This window comes from Vulpes lagopus, chromosome 22 (assembly GCF_018345385.1).
Source record: "Vulpes lagopus strain Blue_001 chromosome 22, ASM1834538v1, whole genome shotgun sequence".
Classification (NCBI taxonomy): domain Eukaryota; kingdom Metazoa; phylum Chordata; class Mammalia; order Carnivora; family Canidae; genus Vulpes; species Vulpes lagopus.
Window position 1 is genome coordinate 26,138,557 of NC_054845.1, and position 23,648 is coordinate 26,162,204.

Consider the following 23,648-nt stretch of genomic DNA (forward strand, 5'->3'; position numbering starts at 1 on the left):
GTCCTATAAAGTGGCCAAATGGGCTGAGGACTCGGGTGCAAATCTCTTCCCTGGGTGGGCTGGGAGTGGGGCCGCCTGGGGACCCCATGAGTGCCTAGGGTGCAGCGAGAGTTTGGGGGCAGCCCCACGAAGGTCTAGGGCAGGGGCTGGGGATCCCTGTCCTGGGTGGAAGGGGGTGAGTGGGGGGCTCCCCCGCCCCCGGCCTGGCTCCTGCCGCCAGTGGCGCCGGTGAAACGCTGTTGACATGTCCTGAATTATTAAGCACGGGGTGGGCTCCGGAGCACATGCTGCGCGGAGCGGCTGGGGCTGCGCGGCGTGGCGGAGCAGCGCTCACTCCCTCGCTCGCTCGCTCGCTCGCTCGCTCGCAGGGACACACGCAGGGGCTGACAGCTGTGCTGGTGCTGATAAGGGAAGCCACAAGGAGACGATCGAGGAGAGAGACAAGCAGCAGCAGAGGCAGCAGCAGCAGAGGCAGCACCAGGGCTGCGGAGCTGCTGGGAGTGGGAGTGACTCCCCCACCTCGGGCCCCCACCCCGTCCCTGTCCTCCTCCCGCTTGCCCTGAGTTTAGAAGAGCAGCCGCCGCCGCCACCGCCACTCCGGAGGGCACCGGGGGCTGCTGGCCAGGGAGGGACAGGGGCAGGGAGGCTCCGGCCAGTCCCAGCAGCCGGGGACAGATGCCGATCGAGATTGTGTGCAAAATCAAATTTGCAGAGGAGGATGCGAAACCCAAGGAGAAGGAGGCAGGGGATGAGCAGAGCCTCCTGGGGGCCGCACAGGGGGCGGCAGCCCCCCGGGACCTGGCCACCTTTGCCAGCACCAGCACCCTGCACGGGCTGGGCCGGGCCTGTGGCCGGGGCCCCCACGGACTGCGCAGAACCCTGTGGGCACTGGCCCTGCTCACCTCGCTGGCCGCCTTCCTGTACCAGGCTGCCGGCCTGGCCCGGGGCTACCTGACCCGGCCTCACCTGGTGGCGATGGACCCCGCCGCCCCAGCCCCAGCGGCGGGCTTCCCGGCTGTCACCCTCTGCAACATCAACCGCTTCCGGCACTCGGCCCTCAGCGACGCCGACATCTTCCACCTGGCCAACCTGACGGGGCTGCCCCCCAAAGACCGGGACGGGCACCGCGCGGCCGGCCTGCGCTACCCGGAGCCCGACATGGTGGACATCCTCAACCGCACGGGCCACCAGCTCGCCGACATGCTCAAGAGCTGCAACTTCAGTGGGCACCACTGTTCCGCCAGCAACTTCTCCGTGGTGAGTCCTGCCAGCCGGGCCGCCTGCCTGGGGCGGCCAGAGGCCGCTGGGGGGGGCGCGCGGGGACGGGGTGGCGGGCAGGGGCATCCTCGACAGGGCTTCCCTCCCGGCCGCCGCCAGAGGCCGGCCTCGTGTCCCCCCACGCCCGGGGTTTCCCTCGGGCTCCCCGGCCACGGAGCGGGGGGCGCTCCTGGGGGCTTACCCGGTGCCGTCCTCTTCCTGGCTCCGCGGCAGCTGCAGCGCCCAGGTCCGGGGCCGGGGAGGGGTGCGGGAGGCCCTGGACCCGGCCCAGGGGCCCCTGAAGCCGGGCAGCTCGCGGGGGGAAGGGAGGCGCCGTGCCAAGGCTGGACCCATGGCCCCCACTTATCTCTGGTTGCCTTTTTCTTCTGTGGCTACTGGATTCTTCTCCCCCGTGGATGAGGGTGATGGGCAGAGGGAGTCTGGGGGGCTCCAGCAGGAGAGGGACTCGGGGCTGCCTCCCGGGGAGCTGGCGCCACCGGCAAGGCTGGATAGAAACGATCTTGGTCCTCCGTACACTGGGCGCCAGTGTCTCTTCTCTGTCTCTGTGTCTCTCACACACACCCCCTTTCACAGACTCGCTCACACACGCTCTTTCATGCTGCCCCTCCAGCGTCTCCCGCCTTCCCTCCCTCCGTTTCCTGGCTCTTGCTGTTCCTGGCCCGGCGCTGGCTCGTACACTGAGAATCACTCATTCACTCTTATGTTCACGGCTCACCCTCACTGCGACCCGGCACACGCGCACACGCGCGCACACACGCACGCGGGCACACACCCCAACCCTGGGGGCAGTTTCCTGCAACCCCCCCCCCCCCCCCCCCCCCGTCTCATACTCAGTGTCCCTGTCACCACACTCACGTGCACACCTGCACACCCACACACTGAGCGCGCCTCATCTCTGTGCCCACATCCCAGCTCTTACTTGGCTGCTGAGGCCAGGGCCACACGGTGGGTGCCGTGCCCTCTGGTGACGCTTCCCCCCGCATCTACCTCAGTCCCTGCTTCCCATGTGGGGCCTGCTGGTGCCACGTCTCACACGCGTGTGAACACAGACACACACACTCATCGGGATTGGAGTGCCGGCTTGGGCTGCCCTCCCGTGCACACCTCCCAGTCAGGTGTGAGCGTGGGGGGCGTGTCTCGTGTGCAGTCTGTCTGTGTGCCGGTGCTCCATTCACCCATGGTCACAGGGTCTCTATTATCCCTGGTGCTTGAGACTGTCCCCAGTCCCCAGGTGCCTCCCAGCATTGTGTACATGTGTGTTCGCATCCTTGTCACCACTGCCCAGCGCATATGCAAATACGTGGCATCAACATGGTGCCCACTCCAGCCAGCCTCCCTCCCATGGCCTGGCCCCAGAGATGGGGTGGCGGCTTTCCTTCCTCCTGCCCAGGTTCCCATTCACGCACTGCCTTGGCGTCAGCGGGAAACATGCCCTACTAGGCCTACGGGCTCCTCTCACCACCACCCATGCCTGCAGCCTCCGGGTCCTCCTGCCATTGGATGTGAGGGGAGTTGGGTAGAAATGGAGGAAGGGATAGAAAGGAGGGATTGCCCCGGGTTGGGGGCCACGGAGCTTTTGTGGGGCTGCACATCCCTCTTCTAGGAAAAAAAAATCACTGTTCCCAAATCCAGGACTGCGGGAGTCCCCAAGGAGGTGAGGTGCTGAGAGTGTGCATGTGGCCCTTGGGTCCCTGGGGCCCCTCTGCTGACATGCTCACCCTTCAGAGCTGGGGGGGCGGTGGTCCAGACAGAGCCCAGTCTCAGGCGGTGCTGTTGAGGCAGGAATCAATGAGAGCTTTGTGTCTCTGAGCAGGAGTTTGCATCTCAGGCCCCAGTTCGGGGTAGAAAGGAAAGAGGAAGTGTGTTGAGACCTCAGTGGGGAGGAAGGAGGGGAAGGGGAAGAGGGAGACATGGAGAAGGGGAAGTTAGGTGAGGGGAGCAGGGGTTTCCTGCCTGGCTCTAGGAAAGGAGGTTCCTGGAGGGGAAGGGAGCAGGGAGTCTGGGAATCCTGAGGATGGCTCAAGGGAAGGATGGACATCCCACAGGCCTTCTCACACTCTGGGGCTGCGGGGAGGAGGGGAGAAGTTTGTGGGCTTCAGCTCTGGGGTTGTGGCAGGCCTGAGAAGAGCAGAGGGGCAAAGCAAGCCCAGGGAGACAGGAATTCCCCTCTGGGTCCTGCTTTCCCTGGCTGCCCCACCTGGGCTAGACCCCAGACCCTTCTGCCCACACCCCATCCCATTCCCCATTTGCTGAGGGTAACTTCCCTTGGACCTGGCCTTTTAGGGTTGAGTCTGCTGCCAGCAGGGTCTGGGATTATTGGCTGGGATGGCAGTCCGTGACCCAAGGCAGTGGGTCAGAGGGGGTGTTCTGTGGGGCCACTCTGGAGAAGGGGCAGCAGGTGAATACACGGGGTCTCTGATGAGGATGCCAACTCCACAGCAGACCCCGTGCTAAGAACACAGAGCTCGTGCAGGGCATCTGGTAGGGAGATGGGTAGGGGACCAGCTGGCGGGAAACCCGCCAGGGCACGGGTGGTGACATGGTCAGTGACAGCGACAGGCTTTGGGGAAGGGGCTGCGATGTGTTTTCTGTTACTTTCCGTTTCCTCCCTCCCACTCCCCACTCTGCTGTGACCTTTCCTCCAGAATCCAAGTTAATAAATGTCACATTTTCCAGCCTATTTTTACTCTGGGTAACGCGCCCTCCCCCAGTGCCCTAAGCTGCTGCTCTTGCCTCTGTTACCACCGCAGTTGCTTTCGCCCCCACACTCCCTGGTACCCCCTCACCGACTCCCAGTCCCTCACCCAGTCAACACTGAGTTCTGCGCGCCTACTACGAACCTGCGGGGCCTGTGGGGACGAACAACGAAGGGAAGCCCCAGGCCCCAGTCCCTGTCCCTGTCCCTGTCCTCAAGCAGCCTCCACTCTCGTGGTGATGCTGACACAGGGATGCTCAAAAGCTCAACCAACCATGCGAGGGTTAACCAGCCGTGCAAGCGGGGCCAAGAGGTGCCAGGGTTAACTGCCAAAAGAGGTGCATGGAGAGTAGGAGCCTGAGTTCAGAAAGAGAGGCCACTCTGGGACTCTGGGCTGAAGAGGATTGGAAAGGTTCAAGGGATGAGGCAGGCCTGGGAGGTTTGGAGCCAAGGAGGGGAGAGGAAGGGGAGGGGAGAGGAGCTTGGGGGGGGCGGGGGGCGGGGCAGGATGCTCCCCACTCCACCCAGTTCCCCTCCACCTTGCTCACCCAGTCCCTTCCCCTCATCCCCTCCCCCTCCTCGCTCAAGCTCGTCCCCACCCACCCACTCCCACCTCGCCTCCTGCTCTCACCACCTATATGTTCTCTGCCTTCCTCCCGGTTCCCACCGCCATCTGCTCCCCCCACCCCGGTGCTCCGAGCCCCAACCATGCTTTCCCCATTGCGGCTTGCTCTCAGCCTGCCCACTTACTAGAAGGCAGAAATCACTCTTTCTCCCCAGGCTTCATTTCTTTAGCTGTAAAATGCAAGGGTGGCTCTAAAATTTCAGCATCTCCTCTCAGCTGGGGAATGCACGGCGGAGCAGTCAAGTGTGCGGCTTCCCGAGCCAGATGGGCTGGCTGGATTTGAACCTCGGCTCTCCCCTTTCAGCTGTGTGGCCTCAGACAAGTCAGAGAGCTTCCATGAGCCGCAGTTTCTATGTTCAGTAAATACAGGAGCAGAACCTAAAAGATTCGGGCAGTTGTGAGGCTTAAAAAGACGGCTGCAAAGAACCTAGCACGCTGCCTGGCAAGCACGCAGTGTGTCTTCTGGAAGCGTCTGCTCTTCCATGGCTAATACCCCACTGCCTGCTGTCTCACCTGACCGCCCAGCACCACCTGCTGTTCCGGACCCCTGTGCGGGCAGCTCGGTTATGGGCCATCACCTGGCCTTCCCCTGCCCTGACCGCCCTCCGCCCTTATAGCATTCCCAGCATTGCGGGCCACCGCCCCTCCCAAATATGCATGCGCGTGCATGTGTGCGGGAAGTGTGCACACCCGCTCTCCAGAACATTTCCAGGGTGATGGACGTGTTCTGGATCTGTGCTGTCCAGCAGGGTGGTCACTGGCCACACCGGCTGTTGAGCATCTGATAGGTGATTAGCGGGACATGAAAATGAACGTTCAATTCAAACAGCCGCACGTGGCTAGTGGCAACCGTAGTGGACAGCATGGTTCTCCGTGGTCCTAGGAAGGAGCTTCGGGCTGCCACAATGGGCAGGGCTGGGGATTCCGACTGGGGTCAAAGGATGTAAGGTGGTGGCTGTGGGCTCTGGCCAGAAGCCCCACCATCTACCATCTGGGCCGAGGTCTGTGGTTGAGCTGAGGATAGGGTCTGGGTCTAGGGACAGTGAGGTGTCTGGAAACACCAGATGAGCAAATACATATACCTTTCTTCCCAGGAGCAGGCCACGACCTTGGTCTTTTCTCTTCCATTCTACGGTCTGGAAAACTGAGGCAGGGGGGAGGTGGAGAATCCTTGAGGAGGCAGGAGGTAGGATTCGGCCCCTCAGAGGGGTCGTCAGGGGTCCAGACAGTCCCTGGAGGGGAAGGCCACCAGGAACCTGTGGGCACTTCATGGCCTCCATCCCCTCTTGGCTCTCAGACTTCCCTCCCCCTCCCAGCCCTCCTTCCCCACTCGCTGGTGACTGCCGTGACTATTAATCACTCGCCCTGTTCTCTTCCTCTCTACTAATCAGGCACAATTAGACAAGGCCTCTTCCAGCTGGGCAGTCCCCCTCCCTGCCCTCCTCCCTCCCCTCCCAGCCCCACCCCAGCTGCCAGCCAGGACGGCTCCCAGGCAGGGGGAGCCAGGAGGGGGTGGGGATGGCTCTAGCACTCCCTGGCTCTCCCATGCCAGATCCGAGGCGGTCCCCAGCCTTCCATCCCAGCTGCTTCCTGAGCCAGTCTCCCCCCTGGTGCGGCCAGGCCAGTACGATCATCTGTGCCCCGCCTCCTTGGTTGTGGGAGGGCCACCCCAGGAACATCACAACTCCAGACCTTTGCTGCTGGCTCCAGAGGGGCCCAGGGCTGCCCCCTGCCCCCTTGACCCAGGAAGGGACGGGCTTACCTCTTATCCTCACCCTCTGTCCAGCCCTCTTTCTCCTCTGGAGGCATGAGTCTGAAGAACGTTTAGTCCAACTAACCCGGGTTGGTCCTGCCATCAGGAGGAGCCAGGCAGGTCAGGTCGGGGAGGGCACACAACAGGGAAGGGTGGGATCTGAGCAAAACTGAAGATCACCTGCTTGAGGGGAGCAGTGCTCTCAGCTCCAGCTAACTATGGCCCTATGGTCAGGGATGCCCAGGGGTGTGTGTGTGTGTGTGTGTGTGTGTGTGTGTGTGTTTGTGCTGGGGGGTTCCAGAGAAGCCCAAGTCTTGATCATTTTAATAAAATCTTTCCTGATTTAAAAAATACTCTGAGGATTACCTACAACTCCTGGATTGCAGAACTCAAGGGTTCGCTTTCCCCACCTCCTGCCCCAGCGCTGGCTGCTGTCCCTCAGGCCCTCCTGGAGGGGGTGCTCCCAACCTCAGGCCCTCCTGGAGGGGGTGCTCCCAACCTGGCTGCTTCCCTTTGGCCAGTGGAGTTGGGGGCCCGGGATCTGAGTGCTGCAGCCAAGCATCCAAGGGCAGAGGCTGCTATTGTTACAGAGGGCCGGTCTGCAAGGGCAGGGGGCGGGCTGGGAGGGACCTGCCCCACCCGGCCCCACTCAGCAGCCCTGTGGCCTCTTCATTAATCAGGAATCAGCCCCGAGCTGGGCTCATTATCAGCTCAGCTTCTTGTGGCACTGCCGGAAGATGCTGATTAGCATTTGAAGAAATGGCCCCAGTGTCCCCCTCCTGTCCTTCCTCTTTCTCCCCTCCCTGTGCTCCTTCCTGGACCCCTCACCCCTGCCCCTGTGCTTTCCCGGGGAGGAGGAATCTGCTCCTTCTTGGGGCCCAAAGCAGGGCTCCTCTGCCCGGCCCAGGCCTGTGGGGGGCAGAAAGGATCAGGAGTGGGCAGCAGGGAGGTGGGAGCATCCCAAGAAGCACCAGGAGTGCTGAGCTTCAGGGCTGCCCAGGCCAGGCCCCGGAGTCAGTGGGTGCCCATGCGCGGGAGCTAATGCAGGGTGGAGGCAGGGTGGTCAAGGAGAGATGGACTGGCCCCCTGGAGGAGGGGATGAGGGGAGCCTGGGGCTGGTGAGTTAGTGTTTCCAGGCCCTTCCAGGCTCACCCGGCAATGCCACCTCCTTACAGCAGCTGTAGAGGGGGTGGGGACAGCCAGAACCAGGGACGGGAGGCCTGAGGGTTAGGGTCTTCCAGAGGACTGGGGGTGGGAAGGCGGGAGGAGGACGGAGGCGAGAAGGTTCACAGTGCCATGGGTGCCCGGAAAGGGGGGAGGGGGTGGAGGGGCGTCTGCACTCCTCCTCCTCCTCCTGGCCCCCGGGCAGGGGGCCCGCAGCGCCCGAAAGCCAAGCCACCCCCTAAATGTTCACCTTGCCCTTGGGACACCCGTTTGGGATTGGAGGGGGGGCAGCTCCGAGACGGGCATGGGCTGCAGCAGGCGAGGCAGCGGCGAGAGTTCAGAGAGGAGCCACGGGATGATTAAGGGGAAATGGAGGATTGATTTAGGAGGAAAGATTAAAGGAGCTAAATCCGTGGCGCTTGGCTCAGCGGTGACTAAGCGTGGACAGGATAATAGCTTACAAATGTGTGAAGGTGTAAATACCAAACGGGGGGAGGGGCGGCGGCGCGGCGGGCCGGGGGCGGGGCGGGGGACCCCCGGGCCCCTGCGGCCTGGGCTGGCCCCTCTCCAGCGGGGGTGCGGGGAGGGGGAACGGGGTGTCGGGGAGCCCCGGCCCCAAGCAGCGGTTCCGTTGCTGGGGCGCAGCTCCGCGAGCCCGGTGCCGCCCCCCACGTCCCGCTCCCCGCCCCGCGGGGGATCTGAGGTCCCGGGTTCAAATCCCCTCGGAGCCCGGCTGCCCCCTCGGCCCCAAGGCCCTTCCCGCCGCCCCCGAGTGCCGCCGCCCCCGCAGCGCCCCGGGCCCCGCCGCCCGGCCCCGCGCCCCCTCGGCCCTCCCCGGGCGCGGCGGGCGGCGGGCGGCGTGTCTCCCTCCGCGGTGGAAGCCTCGGGCGCTGCTGTGTGCGGAGGTCACTTTGCCGAGGAGCCGGGAGCCGGGGGAATGCAAATGAGGCAAACCCGGGGAGGGGAGCCGAGCGCCCGGGGAGGCGGGAGGGGGGAGGGGGGCGGGGGGCGGGAGGGCGCGTGATGGATGCGGGCCCCGCGGGAGGGGCGGGCGCGCGGCGGGGGTGCGGGCGAGGGTGCGGGCCCCTGGGTGCGGGCCCCTGGGTGCCGGCGGGGGGCACCCCCCCACCCCCCACCCCCCACCCCTCCCCACCCCCGTCCTGGCCCCGAACTCCCGCCCGGCCGGGCTGTGCGCTCCGCTGTGCCAACACAACTCTTCCCCGAGTAACTTTGCGTCGGGGAGCGGCAATGCCAGGGAAGGGCCTGGCTACGCAGGAGAAACGCTCCCGCCCCAAGACGACTCGGTGGGGTCCAAGGCCCAGGTGGTCGCTCCCGGGGCGGGGCTGCCCGCGCCCTGCCCCTCCCCCCTCGCCGGCCTCCACCCCTCGGCGCCCGCGCCCCGCCCCGCGCCCCCCCTCGCCGCCCCCGCCCCGGTGCCCCCCGCGCAGCCCACACATTTACATTTGAACAAACGCGGCTCCTCTTCCCTCCCAGGCCTGGGCGCGGGAGCGGTCCCCCGGGGGCGGGGGGGGGGGGGGGGGGGGGCTGTGGGGTGCGGCGGGGCCGAGGCCAGGCCTGCTGGGGGGCGTCCTCCTCCACTCGGCCTCGGGCCTCTGAAGCTCCCGGTGCGGGTGAGCGGGCTTGCCCTGGGCGCAGGGCCTTCCAGCCCAAACCCAAGTCTTGTCCCCCCCCCCCCACCCCCCCCCCCCCCCCCCGGGGACTTGTGCTGGTCCCCTCGTCGCAGCAGCAATCACAGCCCACAACGGCCTGCCTGGCGGTGTGATCGCGGTTCTGTGTCGTCCCCCACTGCTGTACACCTGCCTCGGAGTGTAGGGGGCTCAACAAACACGTTTTGAATGAATGAATCCCTCTGCAGCCAGACGGCAGAGTCCCTCAGAGCAGACATTGTCTGTTTTGTTCTCTGAACCATCCCCAGCGCCAAGCAGAGCGCCGGGCACAGGGCACAGGGCTCACAGAAGAGTGTCGGATGCGTTGTTTGAACACCTGCCATTTCTTGGGCACCCACTATTTGTTGGTGCTGTGCCAGGGGTGTGTCATCACACAGTGGCTATAGCACAGACTTGGCCACCAGACTGGTACCTGCTGTGCTGTGTTAATGTGACCCCGGGCAGGTCCCTTACCCTCATTGGGCCTGTATTATCTTGTCTGTAAAATGGGGATAAGTGACCGCTGTATAGGGTTTTTGTGAGGATTGAGGAGTTAGTTAATTTATATACAGTGCTTAGGGTCATGCTTGGCATAGGGCACGTACTAAATAAATGTTAGATGTTGCTATTATTTGTGTCTATTATCTCTTTCCTCATGACACCTCTGACGGGTGTCTATTATTATTATTCCCATTTTACGGGTGAAAAATGGAGGAGCAGAGAGGTTAAATGACTGAACTAGAATCCCACAGACCGTAAAGGCAGGGCCCAGAGGCGAACCAGGGTGCATTGCAGGCCTGTTGGGTCAGTGCTGCTAACTCATCAGTAGGGAAGCCAGTGCTCCCTCGTCAGTGCTGGGGGGTGTCTGTTCTGACGGAGCCCCGTCCTCTAGAAAACACAGGCTCTCCCAGATTGCCGAGAGAGCCTTTACCAAGGTGCTTGGTGCCTTGGGGATGGGACCAGCAGGAATCCAGGATCCAAATGCTGCACCAATGTCAAGCATACTTCAATATTAGAAAGAAAGAAAGAGAGAAAGAAAGAAAGAAAGAAAGAAAGAAAGAAAGAAAGAAAGAAAGAAAGAAAGAAAGAGAAAGAAAAGAAAGAGGGGTGGGGAGAGAGAAAGAAAGAAAGAAAAAAGCTGCACCATTTGGCAAGAAGCTCCATTCACAAATCTACACCCCATATCACCGCCCGCTGCCTTCCTCGAGCACCCTACCACGCATCACTCTGAACTTATCTCTCATCCTCACAACTAACTTTAGGAGGAGAAATTACCACTTCCCTTTAACAGATGAGCAATCCTAGGCTCAGAGAGACTAAATCATGCATCCGCACCCAAGGTGGTTTGTCTGAGTTTGGTGGCAGAGTCGGGATTTGAACCCTGTTCTCAAGGACTCCAAAATAGGTGCCCCTTCCCCAAGTTAAGAAGCTATGACACGTGTATCCGTTTCCGGCACCACCTCCAGGGGCCGATCTCTGCCCCAGGTTCTTATGGGTCTCTACCACTCTTATTGCTAATGTTGAGGCCTCGTGCACACGATTTCACTTTGCACATGGCTTTTCCCTACGTGCCTTACAATCACCCCGTGACATAAATAGGGCAAGAGTTTCCCCTACCCGCGTTCCCACCTGACAGATGAAGAAACAGGTCCAGAGAAGTCGACTCATCACTTTACTGACCAGGGCTACACAGGCTGTCCGTGGCGGAGCTGTGGCTGGCACTGGGGTCTACTGACTCCCCGGGGTGGGTGGTTAGAGGAGAATATTGGGGCCAGTGCAGGAGATGGACTGGACTCTAGTCCTTGGATGTGTGCCTCGCCACCCCCAGGCTTCTGTTTTGGCCTTTGTATGACCAGACTTGGACTGAGTGGCTTCTAGGTTCTGATGGGCACAGCCACTCCAGGTATCTCCAGTTGGTTCCCTCTTTTTTCCCCAGTGAGGATAGAGAAGCAGGAAGCTTTGAACTTGGACGCTGCCCCCCCACCCCAGTGTTGTTCAGGAGTTGTTCAACCTGCCATGTTAGTCACAGTTTAGGATGAAGATGCACCCCCTTCCCCTGGCACCCTGGGGGCTCACTGATGAGGGGGCGTGGGGGGGCAGGGTGGAGCGGCTAAGTGAAAGGCTTGGAGCTAGACCACATCAGGGGAGGGCTAATGGAATGTGGGGGGATGGAGCTCCTATGGAAGAGTGTGGCGGGGGAGGTGCCAGGGCCTTAGCGGAGGCAGGGTGCCCAGAAGGCCAGTGGAGATAAAAGCCCAGGCCGCAGATTAGCTCCAGGATTAGTCCAGCCTCTCGGCTGCTCCTGGCTGCTTCTTATCTCCTGGAGGCCCAGGGCCCTCTCCCCCCACCGCTCTGAGCCCTGGCCCTACTAATTGCCTGTTAACCCCGTGGGCTCCGTGGCTGCAGAGAGGATGAGGGCTGGGGAGGGCTGGGGGCACATGCAAGCCAGGCAGCCAAGGAGAGCTTTCTGGGGAAATGGGAGCCGTGGATGGTGGATGGATGGAACCCAAGGGGCTGCGAGGAGCCACTGCTCCGAGTAGAGAGCTCTGGACAGATTTCTCCCAAGCTCTGATGTCATCCAGGGGAGATCTGGCCGAGGGGGGCAGGGAGGAGAAGGAGGGAAGCACATCTGGCGAGGGGTTCCTGGCTTGATAGGGGCCGCTTCAGGCACAGGGAAAAGTCTAGTAGGAAGACAAGAGACAGAGACTGGACACCTCAGCTAAAGATAAACAGGGTGCAGGTGCAGAAGGCAGAGGAACAGAGAGGACAGGGGGCAGTCAGGCCAATAGGATGACAGAGGCCGGGTGACAGAGAGACAGAGGCCCGATGGGTCATTTCTCAGATGCCAAGGACAGCCAGGCCAGGAGAACAGCGAAGGCCCTTGGGACACACACCAAGATCAGGGGACAGAGACTCCGGAGGCAAACCCAGGCCAGGGGCCAGGCCAAGAAAGGGTGAAGCGCTCTGAGAGGGACGGGCAGAGGGCTGGCCAGAAACAGGGAAGGGAGGGGTGCCAGGGTCCACTCACAACGAGGGAGAGTCCTGTCTGGAAGCTGTCCAGCCTGGGCCCAGGGTTCCGGGAGGCCATGCGCTTAGCCTCGGGTCGGGTGAGGGGGCCTGGGAGCCAAGACAGAGGGCCGAGATGGGGACAGGGCTCAAAGGCTGATGGGGGATCATTTGGAGAAGACCCGTGGCCCGTCAAGGCACACGCTGGCCCTGCCTGGCCCCTCGCCACGGCTGGGGCCTGGACTCTCCCAGACACACACCCTCGTCCGGGTCAGTCCGTAGGGAGGAGAGCAGTGGCCAGCCGGTGGGACCTTGAGGCGGAGCTGCCGTGCCGTCTCCATGGAAGAGGCTGTGGGCTGTGCTGCCACCAGACTTCTGCCACTTAGGAGCTGGCAGTTCCACCCGCCGCTGCCTGCCTGGCCGGAGACCGTATCCGGGGCAACGCTCCCTCTGCCCAGCAGTCGGGCCTGACCTGGGCTGCGCAGGTGGCCCCGCCAGTCTGACCTGTCCAGTCCCCGTGGAGTGTACCCACCAGCGCCTCCGCCACCCCCACTCTGCATCAGCCCCTCAAGGTCAAGGGCGCCAGGCAACCGCCCCCTCCGGAGGCTGGGCCTCGGTCGGGTCGTGCGCGCAGCCCGCATCCCTGCGGACCAGGAAGGAGGCCACCAAGCCCTGCCCCGGGTCAGGAGCCCACGAGAGTCATTTATTCACTGAATCCCTGCCAGGGGCTTATAGGCACCAACCCCGCCTTGACGTTGGGCTCGGTGCTGCTCGGTTCTGTCCTTTACTTCCTGTGGGCCCTTAGCCAAGCCACTTTCCCCTTCTGAGCTTCCTCACCATTAAACGGGGGGCACCAGGACTTTCCTCCTGGAGTGTTCTTGAAGGCTCAAAGGAGAAAATCAGAAGCACCCTAGCACCGGACCTTTGGGAGGCTTCACCTGGCACTCCTTCCCTCCACTCACACCTCCTTCCGCGCCAACTGTGGCTCCCGGCCACAGGGAGTCCGCAGTCCCAGGCTTGGGCTGAGCTGAGGAGAGGCCCTGAGGGTTCCTGGTGGTCAGGGAGAGCCTAGGCGGTGCAGCACCCTGGGGGTGGGGGCGGGCGGGGGGCCGAGGGCAGCTCCCTGCCTAGGTCCCCCATGCAGCCCATGCCTTGCTTAGCCTCTCAACTAGAGCGTGTCTAAACCGGCTGCATCGGCAAGAGCTGATTCCAGCATCTTTTTTGGCCCTAAGTAGGAAGAGGGTGGGTGCCTTGAGATTTGAGGCAAATACTTCTGTATTCCCCCCATCTGTCTTTCCCACACCCCCTGGGGATCTAGGAATTTCGCACCCAGCCTGTTTGGGGGGGGGGGGTTCCCCTCCCTCCAGCGACGTGTTGTCAGAGCACAGGTCTACAGTGGAGCCGGCTTACTGGGCTACCGCCCATTCATTCAGGGCCTTCCTACTCAAAGGGCAGCCCATGGACCCGCAGGCTGTCAGAAACGCACAATCTCAGTCTTGCCCACCCCCCTCTCCCGCCAACACACATTACTGAATCAGAATCTGTGTTCTAACCAGGTCCCCAGGGGCTTTGTGTGCACATTGAAGTTTGAGAAGCACTGATCTTGGAGACCCTGGTCCATCAGCCCACCTCTCTGAGCCTCCATCTCTTCATCTGTGGGGATGCCATTGGAAAGGCCATGTGGAGCATTTAGCTTTAGTGCAGGGGGCATGCAGCAGGGCCGCAGACTGGAACCCAGAAGTTGGCCAGGGGGCAGAGCAGGAGGGGGGGCACAGGTGAGGATGGGAGAAGCAGCAGAGACTGAGGAAGGTGTGCGGGAGTGCAGTGGAAGGGAAGGAGGGAGAGGGGAAGAGGGGACCGAAGGCTGTGGGGTCACACACCTGTCTCATTTGGGCTGGGCTTGGGCTGGGCTTGGGTTGGCGGGTGGGCAGTTGCCAGCACTGGGCTGTGGGAACAGCTCAAGTCTTGCATCCAGATGAATTCCAGTCCTCCCACTGTCTCGATGACTGGCTGTGTGACTGGAGCAAGTCACATCACCTCTCTGAGCTGTCCTCCCCTGGTCTATAAAAATAGGGTTCATTAACCCTATCCATGCCAGAGCTGCTGAGTGCAGGAAATGGGGTGGTGGGGAGGTGGTGCCATATTTTGTAGGTTGCATGGGGCTTGCTATGTGCCCATTTTTTAAAAAAGATTTTATTCATTTTATTCATTTATTCATGAGAGACACAGAGAGAAAGGCAGACAGAGACATGGCAGAGGGAGAAGCAGGCTCCACGCAGGGAGCCCGATGTGGGACTCGATCCAGGGACCCCAGGATCACGCCCCGGGCCGAAGGCAGATGCTCAACCGCTGAGCCACCCAGGCGTCCCTATGTGCCCATTTTTGTTTGAGGACTGAGAGGCAGGGTGTTTGGGTGAGAGGAGAGCACCAAGGGGGGTGGGTATTGATTATCCTAGGGGGCATGGGAGCCCTGCCCCTGCACTCCGGCCCCACTTAGAGATCCTCATCCTGCGGCCCCCACCCCAGCCCCTCTCCCTCCCGCACCCTCTGGGCAGCCAGGCATCTAGGATATCTTCTCCCCAACACCGACGAGCCTTTGCTCCAGCTCTTACCGGGCCAACCGTTCCCAAGAAGCGGGGAGGGGGAGCGCGCGAGTGATTGAGGGCACGGACCCCTTGCCCCCAGGGAAGGTGCTGCCTGTGATGGGTTTGACCCGGGGGCTCGTCTCTGTGGGGTGAGCCTGGCTGCCGGGGCCTCCCCTCCGCCGCTCCTCCGACCCCGCTGGCGGGCCTCGGCCTCATCTCCGGGGCGCCGGCGCCATCTGGTGTCCATGCCCAGGAACCGTCCGGGGAGCGCGGCAGGAACTGCTTAGAGGCGCCCCTCGTGCTGGGCTCAGGCCTGGCTGGGGACACCAGACAGGCTCGTTGCCCCCGTGGGGCATAAACCTCCCCCGGGGAGAGATGGACACTGGACAAGAGGACAAACAGAGGAACGAGATCATCTCAGGTCTCGATGAGTACTGAGCAAACCGACCGACACCGAGCCCCCGGGGGAGGGTCATGCTGCGTGTGTATGTGGTGTGTGCACATGGGTGTGAAGAGGGGACACTGCAGCTGAGACTTAAAGGATGGGGGTGGGGGTGGCCTTCCAGGCGGGGGAGCAAAGGGCAGGGGAAGGAAGGGCACCATAAGTTTGAATTTGTCACGGAGACCTAGGGGTGGGGTGGGGTGGCAGGAGAGATCACACCGCATGGAGACTCTCAGGACGGGAAAGGAGTTTGGTTTTATTCTCCGGGAAATGCTGGGTTTCGAGCCAGCAAGGGACTTGATCGGATCCATGCCCTTTACAGTGGGCGCTCTGGCTACTACGCGGGGAAGGGCCCGGAAAGATGAAGGCAGCCCCATTAGGAGCCCACCGCCAGGCCAGGTGGGAGATGATGATGAGAGGGAGGGGCACGAGATGGAAGGAAAGTGGTGGGATTCTTTTTTTTTTTAAGATTTTATTTATGCAGTGGAGACAGAGAGATAGAGATAGAGACAGAGACAGAGACAGAGTGAGCAGGGGAGAGGCAGAGGGAGAAGCAGGCTCCCTGCAGAGCCAGACGTGGGACTCGATCCCAGGACCCTGAGATCATGACCCAAGCCGAAGGCAGACGCCCCACCATCTGAGCATCCCAGGCGCCAGGAAAGTGGTTGGATTCTAAATAGATTTCCGAGGTAGAATTGCCCAGCACACATGCTGGATTGAACGTAGGGGTGAGGGAGAGGGAAGTGTCTGGGATTCTGACTTGAGAAACTGGAGGAGGGCACAGGAGTTGGGAAGATAGCAAGAGCTCTCCTATTTTTTTTTTAAGATTTTATTTATTTATTCATGAGAGACACAGAGAACGAGGCAGAGAGACAGGCAGAGGGAGAAGCAGGCTGCCCGCTGAGCAGGGAGCCCGATGCAGGACTCGATCCCAGGATCCCGGGATCACGCCCTGAGCCGAAGGCAGATGCTCAACCGCTGAGCCCCTCAGGCACCCCCAGAGCTCTGCTACTGAGATGTTATGCTGGAGATGCCTTTTGATCCTCTAAGAGAGGATGTCACTAGAAGCTTGGGGGAGAGGCTTGGGGGAGAGGCTGGGCTGTGGGGTCCAGCAGGTGCGGCGGCCTGCTCGCAGGACAGGAAACCTTGAGCTTAAGAAATTGTCTTAGTCCCTCCATCCATCTCCTCTCCTCCTCTCTTTACCCGGCAGGTCTATACTCGCTATGGGAAGTGTTACACCTTCAACGCGGATCCACAGAGTTCACTGCCCAGTCGGGCGGGGGGCATGGGCAGTGGCCTGGAGATCATGCTGGACATCCAGCAAGAGGAATACCTGCCCATCTGGAGAGAGACAAGTATGCCGGGAAAGGGACCGGGGCCAACTTGGGGGGCTCCAGCCTGGGCCCTCTGCCGGGGATGGGTTTCCTTTCTTTTAATTTTGTTTAAATTTTTACATTATTTTTTATGTTTTTAAAAAGATTTCATCTATTTATTTGAGTGTGTGAGCGAGAGACAGCACAGCCCAGAGGGAGAGGCAGAGGGAGGGGGAGAAGCGACCCTCCTGAGTGGGGAGCCTGAGGCGGGTTCGATCTCAGGAGCCCAGGATCATGACCTGGGTCAAAGGCAGACACTCAACCCACTGAGCCACCCAGGCGCCCCTGGAATGGGTTTCCAAAGGTCCCCATCTACACTGTGCAGACGAGACGTCGTTTGAGGCTGGCATCCGAGTGCAGATCCATAGCCAAGAAGAGCCACCCTACATCCACCAGCTGGGCTTCGGCGTGTCCCCAGGCTTCCAAACCTTCGTGTCCTGCCAAGAACAGCGGGTGAGCACCTCCCTGGGTGGGGCCCTGCACGGGGCATTGGGCAGGGTCTTCGGGCCCAGAGGGGATGCTGACCGGACATGCCCGTCGGAGGCTCGCAGGCCCCCAGCCCCCCACTGTGGCCTTTGCTGGGGCCGTGGGCAGTGGAGGGCCAGGTGGGACTCTTGGGCATGACCCCATGTGCCCACCCTCTGCAGCTGACCTATCTGCCCCAGCCCTGGGGCAACTGCCGCGCGGAGAGCGGGCTCAGGGAGCCTGAGCTGCAGGGCTACTCAGCCTACAGCGTGTCTGCCTGCCGGCTGCGCTGTGAAAAGGAGGCCGTGCTTCAGCGCTGCCACTGCCGGATGGTGCACATGCCAGGTGGGCACCCTACCCTCCCGCCAGCCCTCCGTGCCGCCCGGCCAGGCCGCAGAACCTCCCGGGGCAGGACGCTGCTCATGTGCACGAGCAAGTGCATGTGTACAACAACCTGTGTGCGTGTCTATACTCATGTGAGTGTATGCGTTTGCGTTTGGGATTTTTTTTAAAGAGATTTATTTATTTCTCTGAGACAGAGAGAGCTCAAGTGCACGAGAACGGGGAGGGGGAAGGGGAGGCGAGAGGGGCGAGGGGAGGGGTGCGGAGGGATAGAGAGAGAAGCCAACTCCTTCCTGAGCCATGGGGGCCTTGATCTCAAGGCCCCACAATCGTGACCAGAGCTGAAACGGACACGTACACGATGGGGCCCCCCAGGCACCCCTGTTTGAGATTTTCTGTTTTCACATATGCATTTGGGAATGCACACGTGCATGCTTGTGGGCACGTTAATGTGTGCGCATACGTGTGCTTACGTACATTTGTGCTTGTGTGCCTGTGCTTGCACGCACGCATACCGGTGTGTGTGTGCACGCGCACACGCTCGTGTGTGTATGTTGGCACGCATATATGCATGTGTACATTTGCAGGCGGACATGCACAAGCGCGTACAAGCTCATGCACGTATAGGGATGCGCGAACGTGTGTGCATGTGTGTGCACGTGTGTGCCCACATTTGGGGATATGGTGGGGGAGAGGGGGTGGAACCGTAGACTCCAGGAATAATCTTCTCTCCTTTCAGGCAACGAGACCATCTGCCCGCCCAATATCTACATCGAGTGTGCTGACCACACACTGGGTCCGTGCTGCACCTGCACACCCCCCCACCCCCGCCTGGCTCTCCACCCTCCTCCTCTTTGTCTCTCTCTGTCCACTGTTCCCCTCACTGCCTTGCCCCGCCCCCAGTCTCTCCCTGGCTGGTACCTCCCCGGGGTCAAGCCTTATCCCATACTTCCAGGGGTTCTGAGGACTTTACGGGTGTGGACACTTGGGTAAGTGGAGGCAGCAGGGTGGGGGTGAGTGCAGAGAACTCAGGACCCGGAGTGAGGGGCTGGGCTTCTGTCGTGGCTCAGCAAACGAGCTCTTGGTCCCTGGGAAAGTGCAATGACTTCTCTCTTGGTCCGAGGGGAGATGCGCTGCTGAGCATCCGTGTGGGTCAGGCAAGCGCCACCTGTCCGTAGGTCTCCCGCGGGCTGCGATTCACTCATCCACCCATCCGTCCATCCATCCATCCACCCCTTCTTCTGCAGATGTTGCCAGCGTGGGCTGGTGCTGGAGGTGAGAGCGGGGCCAAGAGGCTGCCCTCCTGGAGCTTCCTGGCCAGCAGGGCTGTGGACGGGCACTGCGACAGCCTTGGAGAGGGGACGACGCTGGTCTTTGGAGAGGGGAATCTCAGGGCTGCTACAAGGCCCCAGGGAGGAGCCTGCAGCTCCACCTGGGAAGGCGGGAGGATCCCGGGAGGAAATGATTGATTCCCTGAGATTGAAGGGTATGGAAGAGCCAGCCTGGTGAAAAGCAGGGGGCATGGTCTAGGTCTAGGCAGTGGGAACAGTTCCATGCTAGATAAACATTGGGGGCCACAGAGAGCCAGAGAGTGTGTGTGTGTGTATTGGGGGGAGTAGGCTGTGCACTGAAAGGTCAGTGTGGCTGGGGGGCAGAGAACACAGGAGGGGGCAGCAGGAGTGGAGGAGGCTCCGGGAAGCCCACGGTGGCTAAAGGCAAGCCAAGAATGCCAGCTGATGTTAGCAAGGTGACTCTGATCAGCTGCGGAAAAGGGATGGCGAGGACTTGGAGCAGAAGCAGGGCAAAGGGTTGGGAGACCATTGCAATAATCCAGATGGCGAGGCTTCAGGGAGGGAGAGAGGACAGGCAGGGGAACCACCCCAAGACTTTCTCTGTCCCGCATCCCAAGTGCATCAGCCAAAGGGGCAATGGAAGTATGGCCGATGATGGGGCAAATGTGCGACCGGGGACACGGGGACCACAAGGATGGTGAAACCCCACAGAACTAGCAACACCAGGTAGACTTTAGTTGCTGGGGCCTGGAGAGTTAGGGAAGGAGCACCCTTGGGGCCCAGGCAGCCATCTGTGGCTCTCCCAGAGGCCAGATGCTGTGGCCACAAGAGGGAGAAGCAGCCTCAGGCAACCGGTGGCCTGGTGGAGAGGAAGCAGGGAAAGAAGTACCCTGGCATCTGTCCCCTCCTTACCCTCTGACCCTGCCGGGGTCTCTCCCATTGGCCTGAACCCAACCCAAAGCCAGAAGACAAGGGAGTCTAGGTGATGCTTCCGGCAGAGAGCCCCACCTCCTGGGCTCTGGGAAGTGAGGGATCATGGAGAGTGGATCTGAAAAGGGGAACAGAGAAAACCCACATATTTTTAAAAAAGATTTATTTACCTATTTATTGGAGAGAGAGCAAGCGTGTGCACACGCACAAGCCAGGGGAGGGGCAGAGGGAGAGAATCTTCAAGCAGACTCTCCGCTGAGCCGGACCTGGACCTGTGAGATCACGACCTGAGCCGAAACCAAGGGTCGGATGCTTAACCGACTGAGCCTCCCGGGCACCCCGAGAAAATCCCGCACATTAAACATAGCATTTGTCCTTCTGCCCATCTGTCCATCCATCCGCCCACTCATCTATCTGCTCATGTAAAAACAAGCATATGATCCCATTCATCCGGCATCCTCCCGAGCCCGGTGTGTGTCTTGAGGCCTCGTGTGATTGATTAGCTCCGGTGCATGGGCTGTGTCCTCCGTCTGAGCCGTGAGGACTTCTCGGCCCCGGGGTGCTGGGACACAGAAGGATAAGGCTGCAGGAGGGTGCTGGGTTTCTGTCCTCACCCGCTTTCCTAGGGAGTCTGAGGGAGGCACCCCAGTGAGACTCCCCTAGGCAGTGGGGCCCTCACGGGGACGGGGACGATGCCTGCATCGGGACAGCCCCTGCGCCTTCTCCCAGCAGCCGGGCCCCTGGGCCCCCGCCCTCCCCTACTGCAGTTGGTGCCTCTGTGTTGCAGACTCCTTGGGTGGGGGCTCCGAGGGCCCGTGTTTCTGCCCTACTCCCTGCAACCTGACTCGCTACGGGAAGGAAATCTCCATGGTCCGGATCCCCAACAGGGGCTCGGCCCGGTACCTGGCAAGGAAGTACAACCGCAACGAGACCTACATCCGGTGCGTGTGTGCGCGCGGGTGTGTGCACGCGCGTGTAGTGGTTGCCACGCTCAGCAGGGCCGGCGCCTGGTGGAGACCGGGAGGGGCTGCATCTTTCTTGGGAGCGAGGCTCCTGCGGGGGCTGCCTTTCACAATCCTTTTCTTCTAATTAATCCCTACCCATCCTCCAAGTCACTCCCGTGTCCCCACCTCCGGGGAGGCTTTTTTTTTTTTTAATAAAAAGTTTTATTTATATATTTGAGAAAGAGGGAGCATGAGCAGATGGAGGGGCAGTGGGAGAGGGAGAAGCAGGCTCCTTGAAGAGCAGGGAGCCCAACGTGGGACACAATCCCAGGACCCCGGGATCATGACCTGGGCCGAAGGCAGATGCTTTACCGACTGAGCCGCCCAGGCACCTCCAGGGAGGCCCTTGGAGATCCAAACGCCTTTCCTCTGAGCTCCCACAGCAGCCTGTACCTCTCTCTCTCTCTCTCTCATTGCACCCACCTGTCGGCTTACCACCCTTTGCTCGTGTCTTCCTCCCCAGGACCCTGGGGACTGTTAAATGCACACTGAGTGAATGGCATGTGGAGGGAGAGGGTGGCCGGCAGCAGAGGCCTCACGGAGCCTGGGGTCTGGTCCCCTGCAGCCGATGTACAAATGCTCAACAGGCTGTGGCTGCCAGGGTGCCAGGGTGTGGGTCCTGTGGGGACAGAGCTGATGGCTCCACGAAGCTCCCACCACAATGCGTGGATGAGGCCGTATCTGATGGTGTGCTACTGACTGTCAGGCCGCCACTGAGATTAACAGGACATAGCAGGGGAGGCAAGAGCCGGGCCTCTGAGGAGGAGGAGGAGGGAGGAGGCGTCCCAACTAGAGAACTGTGGGATGAGGCTGAGCGGCCGGCAGGCTGTGTGGAGAGAAGCAGATACGAAAGGAGTCTGGATAAGAAGGCTCAGGTCATGGGTGGTCTTGGAAGTCCGGAAAAAGAATTTGGGGTGGATTCTTGAGCAATAGGGAGCCACTGAAAGTTCTAGAAAGGTATTGTGATGATGGGGAGTGAATGCCATTTGCACTTTTACAGCAGGAGGCAGGAGGGACTCCTTCAGGTCCAGGGATTTTATTTTGCTCTCCCAGGCCCTTGGCTAACTTCGAAATATGACACAGACATGCATGTGGGACTGTCTCCAATCACAGCCTTCAGGGGTCTGAGGGTGGTCATGGGCTTCCTGGTGCAGGGGACCTCGGATCAGAGTCTGCTGGACCCAGATGTCCCTGCCAGCCCCCTTTTCAGGACACAGCCCAGGGGAACACCCTGCATCCTGTCTCCACAGGGAGAACTTCCTGGTCCTAGATGTCTTTTTTGAAGCCCTGACGTCTGAGGCCATGGAGCAGCGAGCAGCCTATGGCCTGTCAGCGCTGCTGGGTGAGACATGGCCCTGACCCGATTCCGTGGGGGTGACTCAGCCTTGCCTGTGCCTCTGACCTCGCTCTCATGCCCCCCAGGAGACCTCGGGGGACAGATGGGCTTGTTCATCGGGGCCAGCATCCTCACACTGCTGGAGATCCTAGATTACATCTATGAGGCAAGGGCTGGGGCCCTGGGGGGGGCACCCAGCAGGGGCGTGCAGGTGGGAGGAGGGGCTGTGGGAAAAGCAGGGGGAGGGAGGGCAGTACAGGTTTCCTGATGCAGCCGGCTTGGCTGCGAAGCCCAGCTTGGGGTTTCTGGTCTCCTGATCGGCTTGAAGGCGTGAGGGTGCTGAAGAGTTAGGAGAAGGGGATGGGCCGGGAGGATTAGGGAGTCCTGCTGGGGGTGTGGGGCAGCAGGTCCTACGTGGTAGGCCTGAGCCTCTACCAAGTTTCCTGAGTCCACTGCTGTCCCCTCCCCTGAACCCCAAGGTGTCCTGGGACCGACTGAAGCGGGTGTGGCGCCGTCCGAAGACCCCCCTGCGGACCTCCACCGGGGGCATCTCCACGCTGGGGCTACAGGAGCTGAAAGAGCAGGTGAGGATGAGCTCTGCTCTGCTGAGGGTAGCCAGTGGCCTCTCCTGGGACCCAAGGCCTCAGCAGCCCTCAAGCCCTGGCCCTGGGGCACGAGGAAAGGCCGGCTGTGTGGGGCATGGAGGTCTGGCTCGCATGGTCCACGTCTCACTCCCTCTTCACCTTGCAGAGTCCCTGCCCAAGCCGTGGCCACGTTGAGGGTGGGGGAGCCAGCGGCCTGCTCCCCAACCACCACCACCCTCCGGGCCCCCGAGGAGGCCTCTTTGAAGACTTTGCTTGCTAGGATGGTGCTGTGTGGAAAAAGACCCAGGAGTCTGGGACCCCTCCCAGGATCCCCAACAGTCTCCTCCTGCTCCTGGGACCCAAGGCCTGGGGGCAGCCCAAGGGGAGGGGGAGGCAGCGGTGCTCACCGGGAGGGCGGGGACTCGGTGCAGGCTCTCACCAGCTCTGGCACCAGCTGCTTTGCACAGGGGCCCTTCTTGTCCATCGCCCTCCCACCGACCCCCAGGCTGGTGCCCAGGGAGGGCTGGAGGGGTGGGGAGGAAGGGGCCCACTCCAGTAGGGGTGGAACCCCCTGTACATTTGTATATATTTAGGGAGGAGGGGGTGGGGGTGGGGGTAGAGATGTAGAAGCGGGTGGGGCTATGGGGGTGGGTGAGTCAGGGACAGCCAGGGACCCAGCCCGGAAACGTCAGCAGGAGAGGGAGACCCCCCAAGACTCAGGAGTGCTGGGCTGGTCCTACTTCCTGTCCCTCTCCAGGCCCAGCTCCCCTCTCGGCAGGGGGACTGGGTGGCCCAGCAGGCCTGGCGCAGCTCCCAGTTCCCCCTGCCCCAACTCCACCTTCAGAATCCCCTCCACAGGGAGCAGACCAACCTACCAGACCCTGGCTGAGCTTGGGGGCCGGGGAGGGAGCCTTCTCCGCGGGCCTCTCTGCCTCCAGTCTGGTTTTATAAGGCGCTGACGAGACTGAGAATAAAGAGGCATAAAGAATTCTCTGTGCCTGTATGACCAGGTGGGGAGCTGGAGCAGGGCTGGGCACAGTCATGGCTGTGTCCCCAGGAAAAGGAAACCCGGGCCCCAGCCAGGACTAGGGAGCCTCCATCCTCACC

General features: G+C 61.4%; 1 protein-coding gene across 1 annotated transcript; it reads left to right on the forward strand.

Moving 5' to 3' along the window:
- Positions 1–296: 296 nt before the first annotated feature.
- Positions 297–23,062, forward strand: ASIC4 (acid sensing ion channel subunit family member 4). Its single transcript, XM_041737183.1, has 10 exons — positions 297–1,257; positions 16,426–16,570; positions 16,914–17,041; positions 17,236–17,398; positions 18,135–18,191; positions 20,405–20,558; positions 21,872–21,963; positions 22,044–22,123; positions 22,437–22,541; positions 22,708–23,062. Exons 1-10 carry the CDS (start codon positions 676–678, stop codon positions 22,819–22,821), a joined length of 1,620 nt encoding a protein of 539 aa, XP_041593117.1. The 5' UTR covers positions 297–675; the 3' UTR covers positions 22,822–23,062.
- Positions 23,063–23,648: the final 586 nt, after the last annotated feature.

Excerpts from the sequence above, each read along its gene's own strand:
- ASIC4 (XM_041737183.1), top strand. The coding sequence starts at position 676 with ATGCCGATCGAGATTGTGTGCAAAATCAAATTTGCAGAGGAGGATGCG. Across the intron at positions 18,192-20,404 it reads GTGTGCTGACCACACACTGG|ACTCCTTGGGTGGGGGCTCC; the intron begins GTCCGTGCTGCA and ends TCTGTGTTGCAG. Across the intron at positions 22,124-22,436 it reads TCCTAGATTACATCTATGAG|GTGTCCTGGGACCGACTGAA; the intron begins GCAAGGGCTGGG and ends CTGAACCCCAAG.